This window comes from Barbatula barbatula (assembly GCF_947034865.1).
Source record: "Barbatula barbatula genome assembly, chromosome: 12".
NCBI classification, from domain to species: domain Eukaryota; kingdom Metazoa; phylum Chordata; class Actinopteri; order Cypriniformes; family Nemacheilidae; genus Barbatula; species Barbatula barbatula.
Window position 1 is genome coordinate 1,120,402 of NC_136775.1, and position 25,000 is coordinate 1,145,401.

The 25,000-nt window shown below is 37.5% G+C and overlaps 1 protein-coding gene across 1 annotated transcript in view; it reads right to left on the bottom strand.

Annotated features, from left to right (window-relative positions):
- The window catches only part of LOC306902076 (mannosyl-oligosaccharide 1,2-alpha-mannosidase IA), a 130,325-nt gene that overhangs the window by 18,957 nt on the left and 86,368 nt on the right, over positions 1-25,000 (bottom strand). The window contains exon 4 of the mRNA XM_079470373.1: positions 15,104-15,184. Coding sequence (XP_079326499.1) covers positions 15,104-15,184 — 81 coding nt within the window. The remainder of the gene's footprint in view (positions 1-15,103; positions 15,185-25,000) is intronic.

Genomic DNA, 25,000 nt, shown 5'->3' on the forward strand with positions numbered 1-25,000 from the left:
AACAATAGTGAAGATGCAATAAAGTAATTCATTTTAGAGAGGCAATATTATGCGAAGGGCTCTGCAAAGTTTTTAGAGAGAATACCTTCTTTAAAATTGAGTAGAGTACATCTTTAGCTGGACAGAGTTTGGGAGAACAGTTATTATGCTGAAAATTGAATCTAATATTGAGCTAATACTGAGCCAAAAACGAGCTCATCAAATCTGGTTGATATCGAGCCCAGTGCATTGTGCGATATATAGCACTGCGTGCAGAGAGCTCTGTTGTATCTTTTGCAAATGAAGTCATCGGGATTTTATGCATTCAGAACATTTGCATACCGTTCACAGAGGATTGTGGGAACTCTAATGAGATTGAGGAGTAGTAGAGTTGAAGACTGAGGTTTATTTTATTTCCCTTAATGCTAAACTGGTATTCAACACAGAGCATTATTTAAAATGTATTATTAAAAAACGAATATGGAAAATTCCTTCATATTAATACAGTATTTTGTGCCATATTTTTCTTCACTTTTTTACAGTGTAGAGCTGCACACGACGTAACCATAAACAACTGTGATAAGTGATAACATGTTATGGAATACGCTCTACAATAACGCTTAACATTTTTTAGATTAATCATTTATATCAAAGTTTATTTTATAAAAATAATATAACCCACAATGTTTCACATTCTTTTAAAAACATGACTCCTGCCGTCTCGCCAGCCTCTCTGCTGTCTGTATAGTACCTTTGACTATAAATATTAAAATCATCCAGGCATTTCAAACCATTGCGAAATACACTTTCCTTATAATTGGATCATTTCAATATATCTTGCAGTTCTAGTCGTCCGGCGAAATATTGCTATCTTTATCCCACCATATGGCAGCTTATTTTGAATTATATTGTGCTTTATGTATACAAGTTTTTTCATATAAGAAGTAAGGTAATTTCATATAAAAAACATTTATTCCAGCAAAGAGAGTCTAATATGAAATTACTTCAATCTTAAAGATTTTCGTCATAGTGCCATTCCTGCTGCTTAATATGTTTGCCTTGTTTTAGTCTTTATATAATTCAAAGACTGTTGTTTGCCGGATGGACATTTGTGTGTGAAATCGGTGTCATTCCTATCAACTTTCAAGGAGTCTGTCTGAATTCTCTGACAAACAGACGAGCTCAAAACAAAGCTGTGCTCCCCTGATAAACAAGCGTTTCATCCCCCCGACCCCAACGGCTCGCCGCTTCTTTCACCAGCTGAAAATGAAGAAAACGCTCAAGACTCGATTACTGTATGTGAATCTGTAGTAGACCAAGGATATCAGAGATGAATGGATGACACAGTTTGATGCTATTTCACAAATCCCATTTCAAGTTCTTGCCAGGAAAAACTCCAAATGATGAAAACTCTACAGCACGCTTGCCTAAAATGTAAATCCCATGTGCTGCGTGGGTGAAGGACGACCGTGAGCTGGATAAAAACACGGGGAAACTATTCGCTTTAAAGAAATGAAATTTATATTCGTAACTACGGGTGGGCGGTATGATCAAAATCTAACGTCATTTATGAGTCGTTTCACTATACAAAGTTGTTCATTTGGCCAGAAATTGACCAAAATCATGATTATACATTACAGTAAAGGACCACAAGGCAATGCCTATTTCAGGACAAATGAGTAAATTAACACATCACAGATAAAATATTGTATTATATCTCCTTTCAATACTGAATGTATAAGACGCAAATCAAACCACGGGTCATTAAATCTTCCTCTGGCAGTCCTATTTCATACAGTCTCTGAAACAAACATTTATAAATATTCAAAATTGTCACATGCATTTACGGTAGATGAAAAACATCAAGTACAATTGACAAAAATGTATTGCGAACATCTTTTGAAAAATGTTTGAGATCATATTTAGACCTTAAATAATATTAAGATTTGATTGCAGACGAGACAAAGCTGAGGTCAGTTTGACACACTGTTGACGTCTCTTCTCAAACTCTAATGACAGACACATTTGTCACATTTCTTCCTCTTTTTGTCAGGAGAAACATCTGAGACAGAGACGAGACTGAAGCAAAAGTCTCCATTTAATCTAATCTGTAATTTTTATTTTTTATGGATGGAAAAGAAGTAAAGCTATCCCACCGGCAAATGTGAACAGTACAGAAAACCTCAAGCAGATGGGGCGACATTGGGGTGTTATTTACAGTCGTACCACCCATCATCCCCCTGAGACGTGTGAAAGCGCACAGATGGCCATAAGACAATGTTTGAGATGACAAACACATGTACCCCTATGAGCGACTGTAGCGTGGAATAAATCCAGAGATCAGCGAGGTGAGAATGCGAGTGCAGGTCAAGTAAGCGGGTGAAACTCATCCCAAACAGATTTATGCTTGAAAAATAATAAAAGCCGAAGGCAGTATTACGACTGTGAGGTCTCCTGTGTTTTTAATGCGACATTATGCAGTGCGGCTCAGCTCCGGTCAGATGGCACGATAATCTTAAAGCGGGATGCTCAGTCAGTCGCCTGACCGTCTGTTGTCCTCCCGCGATGCCCAACATGACCGCTTTGCTTTCTTTGACAAATCCTGCAGAGCTTATTTGCACCTCTGTATTGTCTTAAAGTTACAAAACCTCAGGGTTATTTGCATTAATTTGGTTTTATTTTACACGTCAGCCTCTGGTGAGGAGTCAGAAACGGTTCCGAATGAGGATTCTTCACATTATTCTTGATTTCACGGCAGGTGATGCTGAATAATGCTTTTGATAGTCTACCCCCCTGTGAGACGAGGGTCTCCATGCTGCCGTCACGCTCCGATCTGATTGGATGCTGTATTCTGACCCGGAGTATATACTGTGATTGCCGTCAATCACCATCAGCCCTTTCCTATTTCAAGATCCCTGCGCACTTGTCAACAATACACTTGGCAGTGTGCACTGATGAGCACAGATCGATGGCGTTTAACTGTAACTTATGTTGTGTTTACAGCCGAGTGGAAGTTTACGCTGACCCGAGTTGATACAGTGAAAGCCCAGCGGGCGGCCGGTCCATCTGACCGTGAGCTCTCTGCTCCGTCCCCCGCGGCGCGCTCCCTAACCGTCGCTGACAGCGATGTGCTGTTTCACATCATTAATGAGATGTCAGTACACGTAATTTCATTTTCCCCCCACAAAGACGAAAGCAGATTTTGATTCAGCTTATCGGGAGGAGTAATTAAACAGCAAAGACACTGATCATCGATCGATACCGCACGTACATCACTTCACAATTCACAAGTCATTCAGACAACAGCTTTAAAACTCTACAACTTGCAGCGTAAGAAAATATTTTTACAAAGGATTTTTAAAGGTGATGCTCATGGCCAAGGCACCGAGGTTCAAACGCACTTGAAGGGAACGTTTACTCACAAATGACAAATCTGTCATCATTTCAAACCTTTATATGGAAACCACACAGGTTTAACATGACAACAGGGTTATATATGAATAAAACACACATTTTATTCATATATATCAGTAAAATATGACAGGTTAAACATAAGATCAGATGTATAAAGACACAGGGACAGTAGGTGGCGGTATGTCCTCTTGACGACTGCCTGCCATAAAAGAAGAACGCGTTCAGTATCAGTAAGTGTCTGTTCAAGGTAAGCTTGCATTAAATCATCGCTTTAAACTGCCGCCTTTAAGACATTTAAGACTATTTAAGACATCAGCATCCACCATAATCATATACTTTATACATTATGAGAATATACGGATAAACACAATAATAAGATGCTTGCGGTTTGGTTATTTATTGTGTATTAGAGCTCACGTGAATATTAGCCCCATCAGATAATGACCGAGGGAGAGAAGACAATAACGTTAGGCTACAGATGATGATAAATCAACATCAAAAAGTCAAAATCTGGATGAAATGCATTGTTTAATGACTAAAACTATTGTTTGTGAATGTATTCCCAGAAGTTAAGTGCAGTCCCCGAATGTGTGCATGTTTGTTTATGTTGTCTATATATCGAATATGATGGAGAAATAAAAATCTATTACTATCAGTGGTGTTTGTTTTCAGAAAAATTACATGAATGAATCCAGACATGAGAACTGACTATCTCAGTAAAATCAAGAGTTAAAACGCTCTGAATGCTTTTAACCAGCGTCTTCATTTTCCCACGCATAGTTTAAAGAACTCTTTCATAACTCTGCGAGAGATTAAAACAATCAAATTATGGTGGATGGAGGAAAAAACACATTTAATAAATGCCTGCTGGGAAAAAAATGAACGGTGTAAGAGGCCCGAGGAGATTCATGCACAACACACAGAGAAACACTACATAAACAGATGGATAGATGGATTTAGATCATGAACTGTATGTGTGTATATATATATATATATATATATATGACAATTCTCTCTCTTTCTCGCTCTTGTTGTAAAAAGCCGGTGGGATTATCTCTCTTGTCTTGCAGAACAATGACCATAATGAACCTCCTTTTAATAATAAAACTGGACAAAGTTAAAAGGGTCATTGCATGAATGACCGAGTTATATTTGTCTCCTTATAGGACAAAGAGAAGGTAACACTATACATTAAGGTAACCTTTATAAAGCATTTTTAAATGTGTTCATTAATGATTAATAAATCATTAACAAATGCATTATAAAGCAGTTACAACTGCGTAAATAAAAAGGGATTCTAACGAAATACCTGCCAGATAGTGAGACATTTTTAACTCACATGTTATAAATGCTTAATAAATGTATTTTATTTGCAAAATAGGCTGTCAGTCTGGAGACTGTGTGGTGTTATGTAGGTTTTTCGTGGTATTGTAACTGCTTTATAATGCATTTGTAAATGACTTATTAATCATTAATGAACACATTTCTAAATGCTTTATAAAGAGTGCCTTAATATAAAGTCTTAGCATTCATTCAAATACACTACATGCATTACTTTTCATCGCACAAAGAACGCACAGAGAAACACATGTGAGGTTGAGAAGGGACATCAGGTCATATGTTGTTCATCATCAGTTCTCTCCTCACATCCCATCGCTCTCATCTGACCTGATTAATGTCATTTACAAAACATGATTGCACAGTAAGAACACTCGACAGCCGAGGTAAACAAATCAATCTGACATCTAACGGATAAACAGCCTCATGCTAAACTTATCACAGAGGAAAATATCACCCTTCACCACATGACTGATGAAACACCGCCATTCTCATTCTAGAGAGTACAGCGTGAATCGACAATATTGAAAAAAGTTGTTTTTGTCAGTAAACTTAAGGGGTTTAAAAGGAATTTTTATGGAAATGTAACCCAAATATTTGTTATATAAAGATAAATTGGGTAAAAATACTTTCTTGATAATATAATATATATATAAAAATAATATTAATATTTCTCATTCTGTGAATTTATTTGTATTGGGTGCACACCAAAAGATCGAATTATTCATAACTAATGAATCATGAATCTGACATCAGTGCAAACAGATATGAATTATGTAACACAAAAGCCATTGACAGATTATAATTCTGGATGAGCTACACTTCAAGTCAGTGTAAAGCAGCTAATGCGTGTTATCATTCATACACATATTTTTTTAAATCGTGCAATAAATATATGATGTTCCAAACAGTTTTTAAACTCCATACCTTCATCCCTATACAGTACAGTACATCCCTATAACGATGCACTGCACTCCTTGCCTTCCTGCCCTTCTTGACATCTCAGTACTCTGTTGCCATAGTAACACAAGACCGATGCGCTACCTTCGACGGCATTTACCAAAGGAAACGTTCTTTCTGATAATTTTGTTGACAAAGGTCAAATGATTGTTAGGAACACTTCAATATTTGTTGACTCCACTCATGAATGTAAATACATCAGAAAATCGTCTAGCAAGCAAACGGTAGCACAGATCATCTGATTGGACGGCTTATGGATGTGTCTTGGCATCAGGGTTCCTGAGCTCGGCAGTCTGCGCATCTATAAATCCAGAAGCGTACATAAATTTAACGTGGCCATAAAGCACCATCAGCACTTCATGAGGATATAAGGACAGAGTTGACTAGTTGAGCGTTAAAGATTTTCAACAACTAAAGTTCATGATCAGAACCATCAACACTGAAGCGGTGTAAGATGCATGAGGCACAATTGCAAAATAATTATTTAATAAAACACAGATAATATTTAATAAAACACTGAGCACATGAAAACGTACATTTGTGTGACTGATTTAGGATATTTCTAATATGTTTTCCTCTGGGACTCGAAACAAGTCCTGCTAACTGTTTCGCCACGTGGTTGATAAGCGGAATTGTCTGTGTTGTAAAAACTTTCGCAAATATTTCCCGCTGGCAGCTCAATACACGTGAGTTTGTTTACAAAGCCGACGGACAAAGCGTGCTAGCTAGATAGAACATTTGTATTTAGCCGAAACACAACGATTGGACGTGAATGTGTTTTGTAACCTAGAGTACTTTTCTTTTGTTCTTTTTTCACTCGTTGTGTTTTGTGTAATATATGTTATAACAACAGTCAACTGGCTATGAAAACAGCGCATAGCATGTACATTATATATAATGATAACATTAGTCTACTCAACGACTGAACTGTTCAACATTTGCATGGTTTTACTGATCTGAAATGAAGAATCTGCTACTTTTTACCACAATACTTTTGTAGTGTTTTTTTAAGTCTTCATTTACAAGCACTACACACATTCATGACGAGAGACGACAACATGCTAGCTCTGACACCGCTAACAATACTTTATCTCTCAGCTTACGGTTATAGAGTGTGAACCGGTGGTGCTCCAAGGACACAGACTAATAACAAATACTTTCAAAAGTACAGGACAGTAACAAAAAATCCAACACTCTCTCGCTTTCGTTTCTTTGCTTCCTCCGACAAAACCCTCTTTAGTTTTTTGTCTGGCTCTGCCATGGTGATGTTTTGGTTTGTTTCGTCTTACTGTTAGCTCTGCTAACTTCTCCCAGGCTACGAGTAAAACGTGACGTATGCCATAAAGCAGGGGATAGGCGGGGCTTGTACCGACCCGAACACCAAAGTTACAAGTCCAATTTCGGTTAAAAGTTGTCCTTCCACTAAAAGTATTTTACATTACATTATTTTAAGGTCAAAAAGTCACTCATTGTCATTTTAAAGCTTGTTTTATATGCAGTAAAGAAAAAATAGCCGATATCACATATTTAACCTTTTTATTCAAGCCTAACTTCCACAGACAGGCAGAGCAAAAAGACTCGATCCAGACACAAAGATCAAAGTCTCTGAGTAAATGAGAGATGCCCGACAAACAGAGAGAGAGAGGAGAGGTGCATTGTGGGATATATAACGAAAGACTGCAAGTCACATTTATTGACTGATTGATTGATTGATTTTTCAATCAGATGAAATTTATAGTCATTTTCAGATTAAATAACATATAGAAAAGAAAATGACTTTTGATTGTTTTAAACTGGAGTCTGTAAATCATCTCTGTTGAAAGACAACATTGCAGGTTACTTTATGTACTTGTCTTCACCGCCGTTTGAAGTCAAATCACATTTCTGGAAAATCTTGACTGACATCTCAAATGATAAAAAAATATTGTGCACACTATTGTGAATCAGCGTAAGGATTTATATCTTGATTTTTAATTGTGTTATTTTATTATAATTCTAAGGGTTTTAAACACAGATCTTTTAAACAATTACAAATGAATTAATAAACAAAATATGAATACTTTGCATTTAAAATATAGGTTCCTTATAGAATAATCCAAAATGTCTTGCAAACAGAAGCCAAGATATTTGCGTTTTAACAATCTACACAGGGCACAACTTCAGAGATATCCACCACACCGTAAATTTCCTTTAGATTTCAGGATATAATATGATCTGCACTTTGACATTTACCACTTAAAAACACTAACTTCATTATTTATTAGCTACACTTAAAGGTCTAGAGTGGGATTTATAGCGGCCATTAGCTTGAGAATGGCAACCAATCTCTCATTACAAACACGACGGGGCCACCACAGTAAAAACAAGATGTCGTCGGCTGGGACAGCGTGTCTTCTCATGTTGACGCAGGGAAGAGATCATGCCGGCCAAATTAGAAAGACTATCGAAAGAGCTGTGTCTTATTTATTACATCAAATAAAGGGTCTGTGGATTTTAAGTATAAAAAGAAGGATAAAAGTCCGGCAGAAGCTAGGACCTGCGTTAATCATTATAAAGACTTTCCAGCAGAGACGCGTTAGGACCCGTGGTACTTATGATGGGCTCACACTAAACACGAACAACAGTGGTCCACGCTCTTAATTATTTGCGGGAAAGTTCGTTATTTTCGCGTGAGTGATGCGATCTGACAAAAAAATTCAACCTTCTCGGAAGACGAGAATGACGCACGTTGGCGGTAGTGGGGCCCCCAGTTTTGCGTCATCCGCACCGCCTGCCGTGAGTTTGCGTCTATACGCATCTATCCATTGACTTTGTATGTATTTACTCACACAAAACGCTTAATTTGCATTTGATGTGAACCCGGCATAAGGCTTTTAGTGAAGATATTCATACTTTGGAGGTACTTTCCAGCAGAGAGACGTTGGCGAGAAAGATTGTCTAAACATCACCCCGGGGAGGTTGCTTTGATTCGGATTAGTATGTGAGTAACATTGTCTTTTCTCTTTGTAAGAACCAAGATATGTTGTTATTGTAATATTAGCTGTGTAACGGAGCAGTTTTGAGTGTCATTGTTTATCTGGAACCAGTGTGCTGCTTGTATATACTTGTGTCATCTTCTCTTATTTTATTCATTTGCATTATTATTTGCGTGGTCTAAGTTACAATAATGCGAAGCATTTCATGCTTGCATTGCACAGCACGTTTGAGGGCAGAGTTAGCTCACAGTAAATAGCAACGGCGTTCTAGCTCCTCTAGAGGGAGAGGAGCCGCGATTTGTAGAGTTGTTTGTCCGTTTAGGGCTACTTTAAAAAACATGGCGGCGAATTCGATATATGTAGGCCCGCTCCGTATGTAGATAGAAATAGTATATTCTAATGTAATAAAAAGTCTCTATACATCTCTGAAGAAATAGTTTTGTACTGTATATTATAATGTATTTCTGTCAACAGATCCTCTAAAAAAATCCCACATTGCTACTTTAAGGACCAAATTATTGGCTAAAATACGTCCAGATTTTTCTCTTGTAATTTTTCTCTATAATTTCCCCCATACTTCTGCCTTAATTCCGGAGACATACGATTGTGGTATTTAACAACTGCAGTCTCCACGTAACAGAACTGATGAGGAGAGATTCTGGGTAGCTTTAATTGACCCCCGTACGCCCGAGCTGTGCCTCTCCAGCCCCGTCAATTACAGAACGTTAAGATGCATGGATCGAGGATTGTCCAGGCGCAAACCCCTAATACCCAACACAACCATAAACCCCGGGCCATGCCAAAGTCATAACCATACATTACAGTCGTCCACGGATATTTACAGCCCAGCTGCTGCGGATGGCTCATTTATCCCCGCTGAACACCAAATCATCAGGGAGCGTTTGGAAACACGGTTATATGACCACTAGCCAGTAAAAGGACAAAGAATTAGCTAATTGTGTTACAGTAAGCCGGCTGTTTTCTCTGGTTACTAAACACAAGAAACTGACGGTATATACAGAATAAATGTGACCCTGGATCACAAAACCAGTCTTAAGTAGCACGGGAACATTTTTAGTAAAAGCCAAAAATACATTGTGTCGGTCAAAATTATAGATTTTTCTTTTATGCCAAAAATCAATATTAAGTAAAGATCATGTTCCATAAAGATATTTTGTAAATTTTCAACCCAAAATATATAAAAACTTTATTTTTGTGAGTGGATGGCCTGCTACAGTGCCTCGGATTAACAACTTGAAAAAAAGGCTATTTTCTCAATATTTAGATTTTTTGCACCCTTTACTTCCAGAGATTTACACTCTTGTATCTCCACCAGATATTGTCCCATCTTAACAACCCATATATCAATAAAAAGCTTAACTATTCAGCTTTCAGTTGATGTAAAAATCTGGATTTCGAAAAATTGACCCATAAGACTGGTTTTGTTGTCCAGGGTCACAAATGTGTACTGCGAAATACAAGTCTTTTCGGGAGTGAAAAAGGCAGATGCAAGTTTATTCCGTCTCATTCCGGGGGACGCAAATGTACGTTATTATTTATCACATAATTGATAGTAGCATCGCAACCTTGTAACCTCTCTCGCAATTAATACGAGGCTTTTATGTGCTTAATTAAAAGCCGTTGCAGCTTCATGTAGAAGAGGAAACACACACACACTCAATTACCTTCTTAAATGAGAAGGAGAGAGCAATTTCTGCTGTGGTTTATGAAAGCCGCTGAGTGACACCAGAACATTAATCAGAAGAAATGGGATGCGAAGAAAGAAGAGTCTTCAATGAGCAGCGCATGAAAGTTGGAGATGGAGAAAGTCTGAATGGTGAATTTTCCCCGGCGTGTTGTTGAAATATTAACCGAAATATTTTACGAGGTTGCGGTCGCTGTGCGGCCTTCGAGTTTATCACCGGCAATGCATCGAATGAGACGGACTGAAGACGGTTTAAACAAGATGTGTAAACTACTCTCCCAGATGCCAATAAACACGTCAACCGTTCGTCCGTCTTTAACTTGTTCATGGGTTTATTGCTAAGCTGAACTGCTGCCAGAACCTTACGTACGGAAAACGGCATAAGAATAATCACAGATTGAATTACTACATTATTTCTCCTAGACATGAATGAGATTATTGGAGAGTTTTGATTTAGTCTTATTTGTCTCAGATATTTCTCCAGAGAAATGTGTCTGTCATCAGAGTTTGAGAAGAGATGTCAACGTGCTGAGCTCAGATTCTACGATCTACATTCATTTTACACCTCCATACATCTCCAAACATTTATTTTTCTGCACTGTATATGAGGTCATGCTCTTGTTCAAACTTTAGAAAAAGTATTCTGGACGCCCACTGAAGAATCACTGACCTTTCCGCATGACAAATTCAGACGTGTAGCCTGCCGATGAAAACACTGGGCGATCAAATATAATCCCACCTCTGCATTTATCTCTATGATAACCAGAGCCGTTGAGAGAGAGAGTTGCGGAAATGGAAGGAAACATTTTCCGCCTTTGGATAGTTCCAGGAAGTTGTGTTTTCTCTTGAAATGCTTTATTTATTAAAGGACACGCGTCTTTAAATGGGTTCAAAGTTGACATCAGTTGGTCGGTTTAGCAGCAGCTCCATGCGTCACTCCATGAACCACCATTGCTGTGAAAAAACTGTTCCATCAACTTTCTCTCTCATTGGTTCTGCTGATAACAAACACTTTGGAGTCGGATGTGAGCGAGTAACATTCGGGCACCTGTTGACTAAACACCTGCTTTCATTTGACTAGGAAAATATTAGTTCCCAACAGATGCTGTTATTCATTTTCCACACTTTACACTCTCAACAACAATTACAATATATGTTTACATAACAAATGAAGCCAACAACTCATTTCAATTCTATAATCTGATGTACTACCACAAATATTTAGTTTAAAAAGTATATTTTGGTTTTCTATGAAAATTTACAATGAATTAATGCATTAGCTAACACGAACATTTATGAGTCTCTGTTCATCTAAATTTCAGAATTTCATTTTTAAACTCAAACGTTGTGTCTGTAAACATTAGTTAGTGCACCATGAACTAACACGAATAATTGTATTAACATTAATAAATACTGAAAAACTAAATAAAAAATAGTGTAGAATCAAATGTTTAACTATAATTTTTATCATTTTTTAAATGATAATGATATGTTTTTTGTAAACACCCGAATCAAGCTGAAGGTTCGAGAGAGGACAGGCCTGACGTGAGTTTTATGAGCGGTGATTACCGACTGACACGTCTTCTCTCAGGACCACAAATCAACAAATCAACGGCTTCTAGAATCAATAGTGTTCTCATTGTTAAAAGTTACGGCCTTCTGCCTATAAACAGCGTTTTCACTGCCTTTCTAATAATAAGAGACGGGTAGCAAAACCTGATTCCAAAATGCTCTGGTCACGACACGTAATCCCAGCATTCCTTCAGCGTACAGACTTGTTTTTTGAAAAATTCAATCTTTCTCAATATTTTACTTAGGGGTCAGTTCACCCCAACAATTATATCATCTTTGACTCAAACCGGTGGAAAACTCTTTGTTCTGCTGAACACAAATTAAGATATTTGTAAGAATGTCAGTCATCCCCCATTGACTCCCAATGTATTCATCGCAACTATGGCAGTAAATGTGTGATGAGATCTGTTTGCTTACTGACATTCAAAGACATTTATACCGGTTTGAAACAATCTGTCTGTTTATTTCCATTTGTGTGAACTATCCCGTCAACATTGCTTTATTCACAAAACATACAAAACATTATGAAATTGACGTTTCAGGGCCTAGATGATGGAAAGATGTTCTCCCTGATGTGACTCCATCTTGATTTTGCACAAAAGGATTATAATGAGCTCCTGAGCAAAGCCACACACGTGGCACCCTGCTGCTATTACACTCATCTACATCAATCTTTTTCAGAATAAAAAGTGAATTTCTAAAGAATTTATAACAGGCAGGAGAGAAACAGACCCGTGCATAGGTTGAGCACACAATGGAAATTGTTAAACTGTGTTAAAAGCGCAAAGGTTATAATCCGACACGCACCAAACTGATCAAAGTAAATCTTAAATTTACTTTAAGTGGATTTAGATAAACGTGTCTGGCAAATGCATAAAACGTAAACATTGGCTCCCCTAATGGCAAGAGGATTGTCTGTTTGTCTATGACTAATGGCAGACACGGCGAGGAGAAAGCCTGTATGACAACAAACTATTTTTCAATTCCTTTTGGTGATGCAAGTGGTTCATCAATTTTACTCTTCACCCCTTACTTGCTCTTTAAATCCCTTAAAATCTCATTGTCACCCTATATACAGTATATATATATATATTTATATGAAGAACAGAACATTTCTAAATGCATTCTGACGCTCATTGTGAACAGCAGGGGTTCCTCGACTAAGAAACGCAGGTCGACTGAAGATAAAACCCACAGGGAAGATCGGTGCGAGCCCAACACGCTTCTGTAAATACAGCATGGAAAGAGCGTAAAGACGATGCTAAATTAAACAATGCATGTAAACCAGCGTGACCGCGCGTGAATTTAATAACTCCATCAATAATGCAGCGAATAACTCGTGCCGCAGGAGAATCACCGCGTCTGATGCTTATTCAGGTCATCCGTACGTCCTGAAAGGTTCGATATGATCCCTGTAGTGGCGCTAATAAAACATTTAGACGGAGAGGAAACCTGCAGGCGTGCCAGATGATGGAATGATGAAAAGAGGAGTCGCTTGTGAACGCTCTTTCCATTGCGGTGATATGATCTGCAGGCAGTTCTTCTGAGAAACAGACCTATAGGCTTTTCATATGTGATGGCTTTACGAGCCGAAGGTTTCAGGTGCGCGGCGGACGGGTTCTTTAGATTGAAGGAGGCAAATAAACAGCGTTGAAAGGAACTGTGCTCTTGGGTTCTGGAGTGATAGTCAGAGATGTGTGTTCGGTTATTTCTGCAGACCCGTCTGTTTCACAGGATTTCAGGACACACCGGGAGAAATTGATGAACTAGTTAACTATCATTACACCTATAGGTGTTGCAGGTACAAATGAAAAATGTTGTTGTGTAAGCTTTACTACGGTTACACTTCAAGTATATGGAAAATTACACTTTATAAACTTAAAAGCGAATCAGTTTAGACCTCCAATCAAGCAGTAATGAAGTTACAAGTACACTACTAGTATAACGGTATTTGTATACTTCATAATGCACACTTGAAAATACTCTTAAGTATATTTACTAAAATGAACTTGAAGTATGCACTTGCAACGCTCTCATAAATGTGCATGAAACCTGAGCGGCAAAAACATAGATGATGATTTTTGGGTCACTTTTACTGAGCCGCCAGACCAGTAGGGACTGAATAACACTTCATTCATTTATTATCTTAAAAGAAGTCATCTAGACTCTGTTGTTTTAAAATCTCATGGTAGGAAATGGGGTTTGATGTCCAGAGGTCTACGGTTCTGCTCTGTACTCAATAAAACTCAAGTTGAGACGTTCAGCTGAAGCTTCTCTTTTCAAAGGTTTACTCAGTTTAGTGTTTCAGAGTCAAGAACATCTAACACCCTTAATAGTGACAGCCGTGTCATCTGTGTCATGTGTCTTGAGGGAGACGGAGTACAGTACAGAACAGAACAATACATGGACTATAAGGCCATGATGTACAGCAGGGGTCTTCAACTTCTTTTCTTTGAGGGCCAGATTGCACAATATCGTAATTTCTTCTGTTATTTGGTATTTCTGGTGTGTTATTTATTGCATTTTGTTGAAAACTATTTTTCAAATGGATTAAAAATGAATCGAAAGCAATCCAGCATAGATGGAAAATCCTTCAATACCGTCAACAAATCTTTGCAGAATTAGCTGAATGATAAAACGCCAAGTGTACGATTTGACAAATTCTGGGCAAAGGGTGACTTAAAGATGCTAATATACTGTATATCAGAGGTCCCAACATAAATCTCACAGTGTTATTCTATGGTTTTGATAGGTTTACAATTATTCTAAAATGTATAAGTTTGTGTTTTTCTAAAATATATATAATTAAAGAATGAGCCTAAACATTTGACCAGTAGTGTATATGTGTTCTGACACAATCTATCGCAGACCTACAGATATAAGCTATACATCTATTTATAGACAATTATCAAAAATGGCCAGAGAACCAACATCCATCATTCTTTGGGCTAATTCAGACTCAAAATCAATGTCCATTAGGCTGAACAACACGTCTGTGTTTATGGATCGCCTTTACGTCATTCTCCACTCAAATCTGATGCTTTCAGTCTAAAATATATAGTTTTATTCTGTCGCTCTCTGTAACGCCACAGTGTTTTCAAAGGATCAAATGAGTTCAATCTGAGGAGCAGTGAAAGGAACAGGTGAAATTGAATCTTACCTCATCTCCGGTCAGGTAGAAGGCCGACAGAAGACCGCCAACGTAACGAATGTTCACCTCAAACACCGAAGCCTCTCCGTTCTGCAGAACAGAAACAGCATTAAGACACACATCTCTGTTGCCATAGTCACCCCTCTGAGTCACATTACTAATGATAATGGATAAGAAAATGTGAAAACATGTTTCTTCAAGGTGTAACGGGGATGCCGGAAGGTCACGATTGTACTACAAGATTGTTTGCACTTAAATAGATGTTGCAGGTCCTGGAAGGCAAGTAATATATATATATATATATATTTATTTATACCGAACAATTACATTTTAACATGAGCATGCAAATGTTTTTGATGGAAAAGGATTTGATCAGACACATTTCAAGCAAAACGTTCACTGTACTAAAAAACATTGTTTGTAGTAAAAGGACAAACTAAATCTGGCCCAATATACTGTCACTTCAAAAACGTTATAAGTAAACCTTGACGGAGAGGAAACAGATGAAGAGATTGGTTCCAAAATGACATCATTCAGTTTTTAACCTTTTTTCAAAAATCACATTTTTTATTGTGCATTCCAATTTAATAGAAATCAAACTGCAGTTGGTTTCTTTTGATTCGTGCCAAAATAATAAAACAAATACAGCTGACCAAGACAATAAAAACATTTTTGAAAATCGTATCTCCTTTTGCAACCACACTCTTCAGATATGAAAAAATCACATGACCCCTTGAAAGAACATTCTACATCTGAAAAAAGGATTTCTTCCATCCAAACAGCCGTGACCTCGGGCTGTATCGTTCTGTACAGAATCTCGCTCACGTTCGGTCCAACATGCTGCAGGATGCAGTCAAGATGTCTGCGGTTGGACCATGCAGGAGGACACACACTGCTATGAAACACTTTAAGATAACGTCTCCCAGCAGCGCTGAGCACTTCAAGACTATTGATGTATAAAACAGCGTGTGAACAATAGCAATGGTACGACCTAAACATTATTCCGAGTCCAAAGAGGTTCCATATACACCAGTGATAATATACTGTATGTGAAAATCATAGATATACGTATAGATGCCACATTAGTACAATATTACAGACATTTTGTACTATATAAATATTAGAAATCTATCCGTGTTTTATTAATATTCATTATTAAAATGTAGTAATGAAGTGCGTAAAGAAACTATACTATACAGAGGGAAGATTAAGATAAGAGCGGTAATTTGCTGAAGATTCCCTGCAGCGTGTCACTATAGTTGCCATCAGTGGAGTCCTCCAAAGGATGATGTGACTAGAGTCCTTATTGACTTTCTCAAAGGAAGAAAGCAGAATAATGTCAAGAGAAGATGACAGGAGTAAACTGTAGAGGCTAATCACCTTCTCCATCTATTCATTGATGTGCTGACCAACAAGACCCTCGGTCACGATTACACCACATCTAAAGACACCCGGAGCTGTAACATGGCCCGAACTCATTGAACAAAGACAGCAGACGGTCCAAGCCAGTGAGATAAAACACATTTCTTCTACACTCAGGTATCTTATCTCTAAGCCAATAGAAAGACACTTCAAGCTTAAATAAATGAAGCTGACACGTGATTCACAGGGATGAAAAAGAAGCTCTCAAAAAGCAGAGCGCTGTGAAGACGGGTTTAAAAAGGATTACTCTGACACAGATACAAACAAAGAAGATGAAAAACAGTCGATCCGCATTATATGTGTGTGTTTCTAAAACACAAAAGTTCAGTCTGTACTCCGATCGGATGAGTTGCGCTTGACGCATCTGTTCACATTTTATACCGATGCTGGGGGTTGCAACGTTGCTAAGCAACCGTGAGCCCAGAGTGGACATTACTGAGTGATAGAAATATTCACTAAATGGTTATATATTCTTTTGTGCTCCTATAAAGAGAATAACAGCATACAGTGACATAAGGTCGATTTAAAATGTTAAATATGATTTAAAAGTGCCACTTTACAGCAGGCCATTAGCCTTCGCTGGATGCTTTCATTCAGGTGTGTATTGTGTTATTATACTGTATGTAGTGGACATCTGGCCTGCTGTGGGCTCATGGCACTAAATTATCACTTTAAATTCACAATGACAGGCCGTGTAGAGGAAAAGCGTATGGAGAGATGCCACAGAGATGCTATTGTTAGTAGCACAAAAATGGCACGTAGCGAGAGAATGAATGAAATTACAGGGGCTAAAAATACAGCGCGCTGAAAGCTCCTCGAGGTTTAAGCTCGGAAATGCGCTGCCTTGTGTTTTTTAAACCTTGCCTGCTGGTAAGCAGTGTTACCGGGACAGATATGAAAGAAGGGCTGCCCGGTTTGGTTCGGAAGAGAGGCGATGGGGAAATGTGATTGTGAGACCCAACCATTAAGGAGATATTCTTTAAAAGGGAAAGTTCACCCAAACGTGAAAATTCTGTCATCATTTACTTCCAAACCTTCTTCCAAGATGTCTTTGTACCGCTGAACAACAATAAAAAGATATTTGGAAGAATGCCAGAAACCAAATAGATCTCATCCCCCATTGACTACCATAGTATTTATTTTCCCAACTATGGCAGTAAATGTGGAACGAGATCTGTTTGCTCACTTCTCATTGTTCCAGATATCTTCCTTTTGATCATCAGAACAAAGAAATGTTTATAGGTTTGGAACAACCAGAGGGTGAGTAGATGATGACAGAATTTTCATTTCTGGCCGAACTGTCCCTTCAAATGTTTTTTTGTTTATGCATGTACGGTGCTTGGGTAACAAAGCTTGAGAGAAATGAGACACGTCTAACGTTTAGAGAGTAAAGATATTTGCACATAAAGTTGGAAATTTTCGTATGTGTTTTTTCATATTTGGTGTCTCTGAATTGTCAAAACATCTCTCAAAATGCTTGTGACGGAAAATCCGATTATTTTTTATGACGGACGAAAATATTGGAGACAGTGTGTAACGTGAGGTCGAATTAATTGTTTAACTTGCAAATGATTACATACCAAATGATCTATTTACTTGATTGTTTTCTCATATTAATGCTTTATATTTCTTTTCTTGTAGGAAATATTTCCCCTTGTGTATAACTAAACACTAGAAATCGAGAAAAAAGTATGTTTAGTGGTGGTTGACTCTAGGTAACCGTATTCTTCACATGTTTTAAACTGCAAAACCTTTTTCTTGGACAGTTGGTCTTTAAAAAGTTTTCTGGCAACCAGAGTTTTATAGGTTAAAAACAACAGATTAGTTTGACTTCATTTGTTCCAAAACAATCTGTCAATGGTGTCAGAAACCTGGAACCGTGGCGAGAGAAATACAAGTTGTATTTGCGTTTGCCAACATTGTGTCTTATTTCGTGAAAAACAGATGCTTTAATCTCTAAATGTGAGTTGTGAGTCTGCCGAGGGTTAAGCAGAACTTGATCACTAATAACATTCATGTAGTGAAATAAACATTCAAATCCATTTCCCCATCTCGCACAGTGTGTGTTTGTAGTGCGCGATAAATCTCATCACAAACAAGATGAAGGATTATCAATGTGTGAAGCAAATTTACAGATGTTCCTAACACAGGTTTCTACATTATATAGTATTAAGTCCCTGCATTTGGGCGGCGATAAATCATATACAACAGAGAAATCCATGTTCCCAACACTTCATTACTGCATTTACTGAAAAACAAAGCCAGTATATTCGCTGTATGCAACGAGAACTCAAACGCAAATTGCATAAGGCTCAATGCGTTTCATTTTCATGTTATATTTTGCCAGATGACAATGAGAAATGTAATTATTATATTACGTATCAAAAGTAACATATTCTTGAAACGATTTTTCTCTCTTACATTTGGCCCTCGAGCAGCCAGTGGATCTTTTTTCTCTCAGGTCACCTTCATCTTTCACACAATCCCACAACTACAGGAAATTACCTATCTGACCGTAACATGAATTATTAATACATTGATCCCTGAAAGGCATAAATCTAGTCCAAATGTGCATTAAGGCATAAAACACATCTGAACCTGACCTTGTGAAATGACCACACGGCAGAATTTGTGTGTTCTCGATTCTTCTTTAACATGTTATTCAATTCACAAAGGAACAAATCTAAAGTTTGAAAGAGTGTGTTCAGATCTCAGACGCAGAGGGATTCTGCTGAAATTAAGACGATCGAAAATCAAATTCAACTTCATCAAGATCAAATTGATATTCATTAAAATGCAGTCTGGAAGACTAATTGAACTACTAAGGAATAAACAGAAGTCTGGAAAGAAACACTACAACAAGATTTGATTTGCTTCAAGCCTCGGGCCTTACGCCTGCGGTGTGATTTACTGTGTTTGCGGCTGCGCAGTCCGTTGATAAACTTCACTACTTAGAAAGATTAGTTTGATGAAGAAATAATGATTTTGGAGAGCGGCCTTTAGTCACAAGATTAAATTAAGTTATTGACAGCGATTTCTGTCGAGGCCACATTCCAAAATAAAATACACGTTTTCTATCATGACATATCCATTAAGAAAGATAAATAATGATGAATTGTAAACGTTTTTTTGTATAAATTATGGAAAATTTAATAAAAAATATAAATGTATAACATAAAATAAGCAATTGAAATAAATTGATAATATATATAAATAAAATAATTAATAATGAAATAAGTCTGTATACAACAGTCTCTTAAAGCATCAGTATTATTGTGTATACACTGTGATATTTCCACATTTCATAAGCTTAGAATAAACGATTTAATTACAAAAAAACAAAACTATAAAGTGAATGAAACATCACATCTCTATCAGACACACACACAGATTTATAATCGTATCCACACGTTTCTCTTAAAACACTCCAGGAGTTGAAGAACACTATCAATTCAAGTCTTTTTCTGCGACACTTCAAATGACGCCCAGAGACTTTGACTGAAGAAATACGCTCACTATCCGCCCTCTTCATCACTGCGTCTCTTTCTGTGAAATATCATGTACACTGTACACTTAAATGAGCAGCGATGTTGTCAAGTTCAGACTGAAGCGAGTCTGTACAGATCTAAGCCCCTGCTCTCTTGCTTAACTTTACAGAACATCTCTCAGGAATTAACTGAAGTTTTCAATGAAAAGCCCAGTTAAAGAAAGTGTTACAAAGTAAATCAATATCTTACATTTCTCACTCATAAATGAATTTAGCCGACGCTTTAATTCAAATCGTAATTCACACAGCGTGCTCAATCTAGACATTTGTTTTCGTTAGAATGTTAGGATTTAGACCAATCCAGATACAAGAACACACTCAATATTCAATCAATATTTTGAAATAAAAAATGATTCAATCGTGTATATGAATAATATGATAATATAATCATATAAAGAACCAGAATGAGAACAATCCTGAGCTACAGTGAGGTAAGTAAGTCAGTTGAAAACATTATTCTGTAAAATTTCCATTCAAACACGCAGGACTTCCATATTTTTTGTGTATGTTTATCTGATGTGAGTTGCTATGTTAGTGGTATCCAGTGGCAGATCCCCTCAACACAGCATCCAGAGAGACAAAGCATCAGTGGCGGACGACAAGCACAATGAAAGTAAAGGACAGCATGTGTGTGACGGGGTCCGTCCTCAAACCGCAGGACTTATTAATGTCTCTCTGCGTTTCATTAACAAAAATCTCTCAAACAAAGATCTTCTCTATTTAACAGACACAAGATAATGATGCTCACAGAAAAACAAAAGTGCTTTTCATACATACTGATCTGGTTATAGTTTCATGTAAATGTTTAATTGTCTGTCTCAGTTTATTCAGGACCAGAACCCCCCTGCAGAAGGAAATTGATGGACGAACACGAAGAGCTTTTACAGAGGGGGTGTGTATCTGAGAATATCTCAACATGACAAAATTCATTTCACAGCATTGTCATCATCAAACAGTTATGTTGTCGATGTGCAGTTAAATGTGAATAAATACTGTGTTGACAAGCACTTTTTAATGCTTTTTTTAGTTTAAAGAAATCAAGGGTGTCTATGATCATTTATGGCAAAAAATGTAAATCACAAAATATGGTTTCATGAGAAATATCAAAAAAATATATACTGAACTTTAATATTAATTTATAGATATTTCACGTATAATGTAAAATTTGTCATTTTAAGAAATGTAAGAGATTTTTTATGTATTTTTAAAATACGGTCAAAACACGTGAAATTACTGAAGATACTGCTGATTTACAGGAAAACCTGTCATTTCACAGATTTTATTTTACAGTATATTTCAGGCACCCTAGCAGCCAGAAAATGTTTGTGTTTATGGGATTTTTTACAGTGTAGTTTTTCCAGACATACATAACTACAGTCAAAAGCAAAATGTATTACAACATTTTCCTTGTTAACGTTGCTTCACATCCAACTAAACTCGAAAACCCACCAAAAACAAATCGAGTCATGACATCTTTAAACCGAATGCTTCTTCATGTCACCATGATATGCCGAGACAGATTCTTTAACACACAACATATCAGAATCTTTAAAGAACCTCCCCATACTTTTATTTGTCATGGCATTTTCTAAAGAAAAAGTTCACAATACAGTAACTGATAAGCCACTTACTTTTACCACACAACTAGTATTTTGTTCAAAACATTTGTAAAAAAAATTTCACATATGCATCTCGTCTTAGCATCTCTTTCTCAACTTTCACCTGACAAAAGATTTTCTATATAAATCTTTGTTTTCATGTTAGCGTAACACACTCAGGCGAGCAGCGAGGTGACAGTCGAGTTAATGAAAGAGAGAAGAGAGAGTAACAGGCCGTATCGCTGGAAACTTCAGTCAGATCTGTCATCGCCCGCCGCCGGCGCTGCCAACATTCAGCCCGAGCGTCTGAACTTGTGAATAGGACAATCAAATCAGACACGGCAATAAGAAAGTGCTTCTTGGAGAGCTTACATTTTCTTCAATTACCCTTTACATTCACTCTGTGATTGGCTGATTTGAGTTTAGCTGTGTTGAATCACATCACCGCTACAGAACGGAACTAATCACATTATTCAGATGGCACCGCCTGCCGTATAAACACAGCCATTAGGATTCTTCTCTGTTTGCATGCGCTTCAGAAGGCAGAAGAGCTGATCTCCTGAATAAATTCATCCTCCTGACCTCAGGATAAATGCGTTTGACACCGATCTGACCCCGTGGTGCCGCCAGGATTAACTCAGAATTGCTTACACTACATCACACGGATGAGGGGATATTTAGAGGACAAATCTCTGCAAGACTCGTCCTGCATCAGACCCGTTCCGTCTTCCTAACGTTTGACCCGATTACAGCCAACAAGCTTTCTGGAACGGTTCCGCCCATCGTACAGCTGGAGAGAGATCTGACCGGGTCGACCTGTCCGAGGTTATCAGTGTTAAGAGGCGCAGGGGTCAGGCGTGTCATGTGACCGTCTGTCAGTGATGTTCATTTAGCATCTCTTTTTTTATTTACCTCCCGATGTCGGAAACTCGTGTCTCGCAGATTCATCAAACAGACGCAGGACTACATTTATATACATATTTATGAGATAAAAGCATCTCAGGAACGCCACTCAAGGACCTGATTGAGACTCGCACGGCAGAACCGCGGTGAAATCCGCTGAAGGCAGCAACGCAAGGTGTGACTAAATTAAAAAAGGTTTTTTTTGTTGTAGTATCAGATAAACCTGATTTGTTTTTTTGATAAATAATTTTACTTTCGACTTTGATTACTTGTACTTTGATTAACATTCGATTAAAATCTGCTACTGAGATCTATGTCGGATTAAAGGAGTCATATGACACGATCAAAAACATTATTAACTTGTGGTTTTGGTGTAATACGTTTTTATACGGTTTATACTATTTAAGGTTGACAAAAATCATGATTTTCATGCTCCTCGATGCCCCGCCTTTCTAAAACGTGTCGATTTTTACAAAACTCATCGCACTGGAAAAAAAGCATATTGCTCTGATTGATAGTGCATTGTGATTGGCTGTATCCCTCACTGCAGGCGTATGGTGGATAGGTCACGCCCCTTACCATAACCACAAACTTCCAGGACGAGGCCGATGGTCAGTTCATCTCTCACTTGGAGACATTTGCGTTGTAACAGTTGCAAAAGGATAAAAAACGCATATGCAAGCTCAGTGAAGGCCAAACAGAAGCTGCGTCTATATTGGCTCACTCGTTCACTCATTCACTTCTTCCCTATACAGTGAATGATAAATCGTGCACTATATGTGGAAGAAGTAAATGAAAATGAGTGAATGATTTTGGACACTGATATTGCTATTGGACACTGACAATACAGCCGAGGACATTCGGCATAACACCTATCTTCATTTTTACATTAGTTCATTTTTACATTATTTGTCACGTTTATTGTATTAGTTTGTTAATAAAGAGAACAAAACAAATCTTTGCGACGTTGATTTACTATTACATTTATTACGTTTAATAAATGACTTGATGAGGCGTTATAGGCAGATCTGGTTCAGACTTCTCTTTTAGTTCATGTGGAAAACTTTTGAGACTTTTATACAGGCACAAACGGTTATATAACACACTAACTCAAAAGCAAAACACAAAATTCCGTCATATGACTCCTTTCATGTATAATTATTATTATTATATTTCTTTAAACATTTTCAAATAAAAAAACATTTGAAGTTTAAGACTTTTTTTGAAGAATAATGAAAATGCAAACAAAGACAAATTATATATAAATATATATATAAATATATATATTAATTAAAGTCAACATTTAGTTTTTCAATAAATGTTTCCATCCGTACTCCAGAATATGTGAATATCAGAGTCATTATGAACTCATCTGCAATAGGTGGCGCTCTTCTGAAGTGAACCTATGGAATCTACACACGTAAAATGTATGTAAAACCAAAGCTTAATAAAAAATCTGTATATTTAATCTATCACTACTCTCACAACGTGTTTTACACCGGCGCATCCAGTGTGGACAGATTGTATGATTATTATGGGTTCTAATGCGTTCTATTGTCTCACACAAGGTGTCACAGCACAGGGATCTGGAGTTTTGTTGACCATGACACAGATGCACAGCCTGAATATGTCTTGTTCAGATCAGACGACCGAAGCGCTCGGCCCTCCATCACAGGGGAAATTGTCAGCAAAAGAGTGAAAAAAGCAGGGGACAGATTGATTCAGAGAGTACGGAGACTGATGGATAACGCTGACTTTCTCACATCACAACCAAACCGACATCAGAACCTGCGACTGATCCTGAGATCACATCAGACAATGCGACTGATCCTACGGACATTCAGTATCAGAAGGTTCATGACTGTATCACTGTGCGTCTGTATGTGTTTGTGTCGCTGTATGTTCTTGGAAAGGCCAACGGAACAGAAAAATCCCTCCATATGCACGACTGGGCTTCCTACCAAAACTACTTTCAAAATATTACAAGAACCTTTAATGCAGAGCCAAAGAAGCTTCTGGCAAAATCACAGCCAACGGTGCATTACAATGAATGTGACACAAAACCTGATGAAAATAAATCATGAAAAATGTATGATGTTCATTGTACTTTTAAAAGAAGATATTTTGAGAAAAGCCTCAGTGCTTTAGTGTTCATTCAGTGAAAGAAATGGGCTCAGTGTTTGGTTATCAACCTTCTTCAAAATATCTTCTGTAGTGTTGTGCAGAACAGGTCTGAAATGACATGCGGGCGAATGAATTAAGGTGAACTATAACTTTGTTTTATTTTAATAAACGATCTGTTAAGTTCCAAAGGTTACTGTGAGTTTTTAAATTACAATAAACATTTCTCTCAAAAGATCAAGGAAATTGATTTGAAAGAAAACTCCAGAGAAATGAGACGGAGAACAAGAGGTGGAGAGGTTTTGAGTATTCCCA